The 9489-nt window shown below is 46.3% G+C and overlaps 1 protein-coding gene across 2 annotated transcripts in view; it reads left to right on the top strand.

Moving 5' to 3' along the window:
* Positions 1–100: 100 nt before the first annotated feature.
* Positions 101–9489, top strand: part of AIDA (axin interactor, dorsalization associated) — a 31482-nt gene continuing 22093 nt past the window's right edge. For both annotated transcript variants that reach the window (XM_065058544.1, XM_065058543.1), the window contains exons 1-2: positions 101–343; positions 4057–4126. In XM_065058544.1, the coding sequence (XP_064914616.1) occupies positions 234–343; positions 4057–4126 (180 nt within the window). In that variant the 5' untranslated portion in view covers positions 101–233. The remainder of the gene's footprint in view (positions 344–4056; positions 4127–9489) is intronic.

Below are 9489 nucleotides of genomic sequence, written 5' to 3'. Positions count from 1 at the left end.
GCCCCGCCGCCTCGGTAGCGATGGCGCGGGCGGGCGCGGCCGGCGCAGCCTACCTCGCTGGGCGGCGCTGGCGGGAGGTGCTCGCCGCGTTTGGCTGTCGCGGCGGCTGGGCTGGGCTGGGCTGGGCTGGGCTGGGCCGGGCCGGCAGCGGCGGCGGGCGCGGGGCTGGCGGGAGCGGCTGCCCGGCGCGGTGCCCCGGCCCGGGGTGAGCATGGTGCCCTAGTGCTGGGGCTATGTCGGAGGCGGCCCGGAGCCTCCTGCAGCGCTGGGGCGCCAGCTTCAGGAAAGGCACCGACTTCGACTCCTGGGGGCAGCTGGTGGAGGCGATCGACGAGTACCAGATGTGAGTGCGGGGGCGGGCGGCTCCCGACGCGGCCCCGGAGCCCCGTGCGAGGGCCCGGGGGAGGAGAGCGGCCCCCGGGGCGGGGCAGAGCAGGGGGGCCCTGCTGGGCCTAGGCCGCGGCCCCCCGCACCCCTCAGGCCCCGCGGCGGTTCCGCTGCCGTTGCGTGAGGCGCGGGGCCGCGGGTCCCCTGAGGCGGGGCGGGGCGCGGGGGTGCCGGGAGCCGCCCCGCCGAGACCGCCGGGCGGCGGGTGCAGGGCCGGGCGCTGCCCCCCTCGGCGGAGGCGAGGCGGGAGCCGGGCCGGCCCTTGGCTGAGGGGCAGCCGGCTGGGGCGGTGGGCTGGGGGAGTCCCGTGGCGATGAGATCCGGCGGCCCGGGGTGCTCCCGTCCCATCGCCCTGTCCCCCGAGCACCAGCGCTTGTAGGGAACGAGGGACCGGCGGGCTGGCAAAGCATCAGCCTTACCTAAATTAAAAAACCCCAAACAATCCGTCAGGGTGCAAATAGATCCATTGCATACTCATGTGTGTTACACCCCTGATGGGACTGGGGAACGTGATGGTGCAGCCAGGGGTCAGCCCCAGTTAGAGCGGCTTGCACTGGACAGCACTGCGCCTTCTGTGAACCCCTGGGATCAACAAGTATTGGCACTGTAGGGCGATTGGTGGAGTCCTTAGAAATACACCGGGTAGCTTGGGTCAAATGCTCTCCTCCAGTGCTCTGCTTGCCATGAATATGGAAGTGATTTCCTTGTAATGTGAGTGTCACAGTGTGTTTCTTACGATGAATTTTCTGGAAGAAGTCCAGAGACACTTGCTCCCCAAGAGAAAGCCAACCAAAGAGATGCTCTCCAAGAGACCTCCTAGTGTCAAACTCCTTTTCCTTACGGGCCGCATCCTACATTTATACAGTCCTAAAATTACGTTTGGCCCTTTGAAGGCAACTGTGAGGCTGATGTGGCCCCCGGGGAAACTGAGTTTGACAGCCCTGCTCTAGTGCTATTCAGGACTACTCAAGTTAATGGGCTATAACCACACTGGCTAACCCAGTTTGGTTTTCCTTCAGACTAACTAGACTGCTGGCCAGGTGCATCCATAGTCATGAGATGCTATAATCTCATCATTTCATTGACTCACCAGGCAGTGTAATGCAAGTTCAGTTACTTGGAGTTTGCTGATGGTCTTTACTACAAATCTTGGCACAAGGATGAAAAGAAGTTCTCTTCCAGATCTGTATCTCAGAAGGAAAAAATAAAACAACTTGGAAAGTAAAATAAGATGTTTTTAATAGCTGTCCTTATGTGGACAATTATGAGGAGTGATCCTAATGCTTTAAACCAACTTGGTGGTCTTAGCACTCGGTATCATTAAATGACGTTTCTTCAGAATGAAAAGTCTTCAGGCTTCTCATTCTGAGCTCACTTCATTGAGAAGCAAGGTCACTAAATGTTCACAGTCAGTCCACTTTGAGAATCAAGGCATGACTTTTGTTCCCTTCGTCCCAGCATCATTTGTGTCTGACAAGAACTGAGGCGATCTCCGTGCCCTTGCTTTATTTTAACTTTGGAGCAGTGCAGTATCTTTGTAAGAAATCCCCTCTTGGGTAGTAGTGTTGTAAGCTGCTCTTGCAAGCCTTATCAGTGAGTTTCTGCTGAATAGAGTAGTTGACAGGAGATGAACTCTGGTTCCAAGAGGGAGAAGAAAGGGCAGAGAAGATGAAAGGATTACAGGGAGATATTTCCCAGGGAGGAGCAGAACATTTTCAGTGTGTGTATCTGCTTGTAGATACAGCAGGTAAATTAATTTAAATCTATAGGGCAGAAGCTGCAAATAAGAAGCACAGGGCAAGATGCCTCCCTGTAGCCCTGGAATGACATAACAGGGTGGCTTTATGCTGTTGGCTTTCCAAATGGCAGCCTGAGGTGGGATGAACAAGTGTGTTGCTGCGGTTGGCCAGGTATTCTTAACGTTGGCATGGTCTGTGCTGGGCAACACGGGCAGGCTGGGGAGGAGCTTGTTGACGCTGAGAAAGATCTTCCCAAACGTAAGCTCATTCATTCTGTGGGTTTGATGGCTGCTGACGTAAAACACAATGATTTGCCTCCCACATCCAGGGGACCAACATTTGCTCAGGTCTTTTTGTTACTCCTGTGAGTACCACAAGGTCAGTGCAGAGACGAGCCCTTGTTCATTTAGGTGCCTACTCGTGCAAGAGCCCTCTGAGCTGTTGGCCTTGTCTTCCCTGTTGAATGTCCCCATCTGTGGAACTTGGTCTGATCAGACTTTGAATAAGCTTCGAGTGGGATGCCAGACATGTTTGTTTGGATTAGGGTGGGATTTTTTGGTATTAGTGACAAATGGGAAGAGGGTTGTGCTAGTGATGCTTGCAGAAATGTTAATGCTGTGATGCTGCCTGTTGTGGGTGGCATATTGCTGCTATGGTGATAAGTTTTCTTAAATTGCTACTTTTAAATGCCCTTTCTATACATCTCGCGTACCGTATCGGTGAAGCAGTAGGAAAGGAGTTTAATTTGGGTTCAAGTGTGTTTGTGCTTTTCCTGTTTTCTCAACCCCCATCCTCCTCCCTTTATGGAGGCAGACGATGCCACCAGGTTGTGTAGTTACCTTGTCCTGCTTGGTTGTGTTTTCACTGGTGTTAGTAGTGCCTTTTTAACAGAGGTTATTTTTAGGAAAAGCAAAGAAACAATTGATTTCTGATTTTTGTTTCTGTCCCAGAATTTGACAGTAATCTGTTTTGGTGTATGTATTTTAACCCCTGCCAAAAACCGGGTGAATGCCCACTGCATGGGTGGAGAGCAGCTGAATCCCTTGAACAGTGCAAACCTGTGAGGTTCCCGATGGGAGCGTATTGTGATGCTCTGACTGCTGTTTCTGTCCCTCGTTTCCCCTCAATTCCCTGTCCCCCCCTCCCCCTCTGCTCTTTTTTTTTCTTAATTATTTACAGAGACTGGCAACAATTGCCCAGAGGTTTTGCTTGTTTAATGTTCTCCTTCCTCCCCGGACGGAAACCGTAACTCTTCCCATCGCTTCCCTCTCACTTCCTTTCGCTTTCTCCAGCTGTTTGCTTACTGTTGCTTTCCAAACCCCTTGGTACTCCGGTCTCCGTGGTGACAAGGGGTGAGGTCTCCTGCTCCGCCTGCGATGCTGACAGGCGCAAATGAGAGCTGATACACCCCGGCAGCCTGGGCCAAACGCCGTGCGGCCATCGCCTGGGGTACATCAGCCTCCTGGCAGTCCCACCTGCCTCAGATTCTCCCCATGAAACACCTGGGGGCTTGTGCCTCAGTGGGTCTTCCCAGGGGCTACGGTTTGTTGTTATTTTAGATGGGGAGAGGAAAAAGGTCAGTGCTTATAAAAAGGGCTGTTGGCTAGAAGGACCTTCTTACCTGTGCTCTCTTCTCGATACATTATATATGCAGTCTTTCTTGCCTAATATAGTTACATACTTTGTCCATCTTCAGTGTTTAAGTATGGCCCACCATGGTTACAGAAATATTTTTTTAAAAAAACAATGCAACAAACAAAAAACCCCACAAAAAAAAACAAAACAACAACAAACCACAAACAAAAAACAAGCACTATTTGGAGCACCAGTCTGTGGGCCTTTTGGCTGACAGGTTTTCTAGAGACTATGGTGTGTGTATGTTTTCCTGTGTTGTCTTCCCACTCTACAGTTTTCTTCCCCCTCCATCCAGATTAGCAAGACATCTACAAAAAGAGGCACAGTCTCAGCACAACAACTCGGAATTCACAGAAGATCAAAAGGTGAGTGTTGCTCTTTGCTCAGTAAAGGAGCTTGACTCATAGATGTTGATGTGTATTGTGGTTCTTTGTATCTCGCAGACCAGAGCGTTGTGAGACCTTTATTCCTCCTTCAATATTCACAAATAGAGCCCAGAATGGCTAAAACAGTCGCTGTCATTAGATGTGACAGATGCTCTGCTGTGTAATATTGAATGTCATGCATACCAGTGAGAGTTCTTCATAACCTGGGTGTTTCTTTTTCTGGGTGACCTTTTGATAACTTGCTTATACAACTTTAATGCAATTTACATTGTGAAATTTGAATACAAAATGTCTTGAACTGCAGATACCGAGGCTGAGGAGGATGTTAACTTAACATGTAACATCTGACTGGCAGAATACTCTGTACTAGTCTCCTAGAATGTTATTTATGATCTTTCAAAATTGACTCCTTCCTCCCTCCCCTCAGCTGAAAATTCTGTTTCTTGTCTCAGCATTGTATTAATGCAATTCTGTGACAGGTTTTAAGAGAAAAATGCTGGCTGAGATCTCACACACTCAAGTATTTTCAGCAAAATAAAAACTTTTAAGATATGAGGTCCTGCTAAATTTTCATGTCTTGTATACAGGCATTTTTTTTTTAGGAATACTAAATTAGAGAGCCTCTGTATTTCCAGATTTCCAAGCCATAAGATCACTTATTTGAGCAGTGGCGTTGCCTGAAGAGTGACATTTGCTAGCCCAGAATCCCATCTGTGGAAATAGGGTGCTAGTATAACAGGATCTGTGTTTGGAAATGTTGGTCCTGAAAACAGACCCTGGCTATAGAAACTGGAGATGAACTTGATGTGTTTAGAGAAACTCATTACAAAGAAATACACTTTTACATAGAGCCTGACAGAAGTTTGTAACTGTTTCCTTGACATGTACCAATAAGAAAAGCAAAGAGCTGGTCTTCCATGTTCTGTTTATCTTCTGCGAAGAGGAAGGTAAGGCTCATGATCCTCTTAAACAGAGTCAAAATCTTGGAGAAGAAGGATTTGGTCCAGCTTTCCTGAACTGAAGGCCTCAGAGCCTTATTAGTGTTGGACAGCTGGTTACTCTTTGATTGCTCCTGCTCTCTACCCCTTGCGGGTGGCTCTCTGAGTCATTCTTAGCTATAGCCACCGTTACTGCGGGTTTCCCATCTCTGGATACTTCAGAAAGTATGGGTGGTTTATGAAAGCGAAGCTGTTAATCTCTGATTCTGGAGGAGGCATCATCTCCTGTGAGTATGGGAACCAGAGCCACACGGGGCTCTGTTTCCAGATGTTCCCTGGATCTTGTGGAAAGGACCTTGGCCCAGCTTGTGGCAGTGAGTGAGGTCAGCCACGAGGGAAGGCCTGAGGGGCTCAGGACGCAGAGATAACTGACCTCAGATGTTAAATGCGCAACTGCGATCGGATCTTAAGGCGACAGTCTGCCGAAAAGGAACAATAAGGAGTGACAGAATCCTTGCAGAGCGATACCTCTTTCTAAAGCTGATATAAATATCAACCAATTTTGTGCATTATATCACTTACCTTCTTTTTTTTTTTTAAAAAAAATAAATTTTGCAGATCAGTAAAGGGCTGATGCACTGAAACTTTGAGCCTGGTTATCAAATGGTGGTGCCTGTTTCATTAGTCACATACACAGCTGAATTCCCCAACATTTTGTTGAGAGAACATTCTCTTTCCCTCTTCCACCATTAGGAATACTAGTCACGCCATAGAGTCTTGCTATTGCTTTGAAAGAAGCACTTAAAACTCTGTACAGAAACATCTTTTAGTTTAATGATAGAGTCATATGAGCATTTTGGTTGGAAGAGACCCTTAAGATCATCGAGTCCAACTATAACCTGAATCTAGCACTAAATCGTGTCCCTACGAATGTTAAGGTTCTTGCTGTTCTGGCCTTCCCTGTTTCTGCAGGAGCTTGGCCAGTGTAATCTAGTGATCGTGACCAATTACTGTCATCACCAGTATCATCCACGTGGTGCGTAGGAGTAGAGTTTTGCACACTTCTGGGTGTTCAAGCAGTTTGGTTAAATAGAAGTGTATCTTCTGTCTCCCCACCTTCCAAAAAATCTACACACCAAAGCAGCTACTTTTGCTTAACCAAGTTCCTGGCAATGCATGCTCCACCGTGCTGTTTCCTCCTGGTTCCAGAAAGTCTCTTTCTCTAATACCTTGTATTTCTGAGGTTCTGTATGTCGTATAAAAGCCATCTCTTTGTTTTTTTCAAATGTAGAACAGTGTGTAAACTTCAGGGTTTGTTTATCTGATATTACTGGCCAAGGCTGTGCACAGAGTTACATAGACTGGAGAGAAACTGATTACAATTTCCAGTTGCTTGATCTACCGTCATTCTAGTCTTTGTGCGGATTTACAGATCACTGTTCTCCAGAGGATCATACATACTGCCGAGCATTACTATGAGTCTGTCATTGTTTCTTACTCAACATACTATGTGGGGACGATGGATTTCAGCAGTGATTCCTCTGTACCAAGGGAAAGCTACTAGCTTTACAGCTACAGAGAAAGGACAAGGCCAGGTTCAAAATCCCAGCCTCGTGTGTCCGTATAAACTTTTACCATGTTTGGGTTTATTTTGTGCATCACAGGTGGTGATACAGTGCAGATATGGGTACACTATAATTTATGGTGTGTTACTTGCTAATGTAATCGTACAATCTGTTAATCTAACAACACTTGACAGACACCACCAATTTCTTTCCTAGGTGTACTGTGAGCCGGTTATCATTTATCTTATAATAAATGTATTGTTTGTGGTAGGAATCCAGACTTTTAAATATTCATATCTTGCCTTTTTGCTATTGATCTGAAGAGGCTGTTTTGAAACACTGTGTGCTACTTCCCTTGCTAGAGCAAGCTAGTCTCCAGAATTTGCCATTCATTCCTGGATTTTCAGCTTCTCCAGGGGGGATGTTGTCATCTTGTATCTACTGCTGGACACAATTCTGGAGTTTTAGTCCTTAGGGAAGGCTCTGTCTTGACTTAGATAATTGGCAGTTCTGGAATCTTCATTAATGATTATGAATTTTGTTGAAGAATTTCTCTGCAGATAAATACTGTAAGCAACAAATCAAAGTGTTTAAATGTAGTCACCCTGCAACAGCCTTAAGGAGGCTGTGCAACAATTTCATCGCCTAGAAGCTGCGTGTATGATATGTTAACAGATACAGTTACTAAGAGATTTACCTCGGACTTAACATCTACATCCTGCTGTTCTTTGTTTTACCTTCATTCTCTAAAAACCCCATCTTCATTCACGATCGACCACTGTATTTTGCTACATGAATTGTTCCAGTCAGATTTGGCCATGGTTGCCTCCAGCTACAGTTACTCTCACCCTGTTCTCTATGCAATAAATTTGACCTTTAAAGCCCTCTTCTAACCGCAGTTGTTGCTTCTCGTGTGACTGTTTTTTGTGCTAGGCAGTATTAGAAAATCGTGCCTTTTTATGCAATGTTGACTTGCTGAAATCGGACCAGTGTTGAACGGTATTAGCATGATTCATTAAACTACTGGTCTCCTAACAGCCTAGACCTCTCTTTAAAGCCAAACTCTGTTCTGGCTCTGTATTTATACAAACATCTTTGACTGCGTTACAGTTAGCGCAGTCATTACTCACACAACGGCACTGAAGAAACCTTGACTACGAGATCAACTGACTTTTTCCCTTTCTGATCATGAGTTTACATAAAACTGAGTCTTAACTATTTTAAACTAGCAAAGTTAATTGTGGCTTCAGCTTTTCTAGTGAGATGCAGAATGTTTTCCCTGCTGCAAAAATGAGCCTTTGCATGGGATAGTTGCAGCTGAAAATGATAGCAGTGTTTAGCTGCATTTTTAACTTTTGGGTTGGGTGTGGTCCCTTAAAAAAATAGTTATGAATAATGCCTGCTGGGAGCTTGCCATATTTCAATAGATTCCGTATAAAACCTATTCTTTACTATTTTAAGACTCCCAGACTCTCTTCAATTAATCCGTTTCTAGAGCCATTAGTGCCCTTCATTCCCCGGGAGCCAGAGAACACACACTTTGTATTGCTGTTTGCCCTCTTAGGAGGCACCCGGTTCAGGCACTTTTAAGAATACACAGTTACGAATCTGCAGGACTGGGAACGGGGGTATTGCTGAGCTTATTGGTGAACTGACAAAGGAGACAGAGGTTGAGCAGTGCTTCTTGAGACCCCCTTTTCAGGGGGGACTTAAATGTTCCACACGGTAGACCAGGAGAGGAAGAGCCATATGAAAATCTGTTTACGTGTTCTGATTCTGTGGTGGGGCATGGGGGCTGTGTGCTGGCACCCTGCAAACTCATAGGCTCTTTCTGGGGTGCAGTTGGAGGGGTTTTGATCTAATGCAGAATGGACGTGCTCTTCTCTTGGCAGTCAACACCCAAACCATCGGAACAGCTGGTTTGTGCAAATGTTGGAGCTGTAGTCAAACCTCAGAGACTTCCCCTCCCTTCCCTAGTGAGCCTCTGGATTCCTTTCTTTTACCCATTACTTCACACCTTCCTCTTTCATATTTTACCTTTGCAAATGTATCTTTCCAGATGTTCTGAAATAGAAGAAAAATTCCTTTTGTTACGCTGCAGTTGATTAGATGGGTGTAGTGCATTCTCACCCTAGGGAGTGACAATCTGCTTCTATACTATAGGTCTACCTAGTGTCCTCCTGTCCAGCCTGAAGGAACATGTAAATCCACAACACCCATGTCTGGAAGTGTCAACATGAAGCCAGGACTGTACATACTCCTTTTTCAAAAAATCTGTGTTTTTCCAAGCTCTGTTGGAGGTCCGCCTACGGATCTCTGTTATGTACCAGAATTTATTTTGGGGAGGTAGAAGTTGCCTAACTGAACCTAGGCTACAAAATGAACCTCCACATAAATGCAGTCGTAATATTTTTACCTTGCCCTGTTATGTGCAAGCATATGGTCATGTTGCTCTACATTAAAATCCCCAAAGAGCACATCACACATTCTGCATCCTAGGCGGAGGAGAAAACAATGTGTGTCCTGTACTAATATGCATCACTTGCTACTTTTGTGGTAGGAGCTCAAAATAATTGAATTTTTTATAAGGCCTCCATACAATGGACAGTAATATAAACCACAAGGATGTGGAGTCTGGGCTAGTGCCATGTAAGAGAGTGTTTGAGATGAGAGAAAATACTGGGTGGGGAGAAATGGCTTTAAAAGCTTTGATAAGCCCTGTGGTGGCAGATGAAAATCAGGTATCTGAGGCTTTTACAGATCCCAGCTCTTGGCTCTGCCCGTGAGGTGTTGATGTCTGATCCGTTTATGATTTAGCTCCCCACCTCTTTCAACTTTC

The sequence above is a fragment of the Columba livia genome, chromosome 3 (assembly GCF_036013475.1).
Source record: "Columba livia isolate bColLiv1 breed racing homer chromosome 3, bColLiv1.pat.W.v2, whole genome shotgun sequence".
NCBI classification, from domain to species: Eukaryota; Metazoa; Chordata; class Aves; order Columbiformes; family Columbidae; genus Columba; species Columba livia.
The sequence above is the reverse complement of the archived record's forward strand: the minus strand, read 5'-3'. Positions and strand labels throughout refer to the sequence as shown.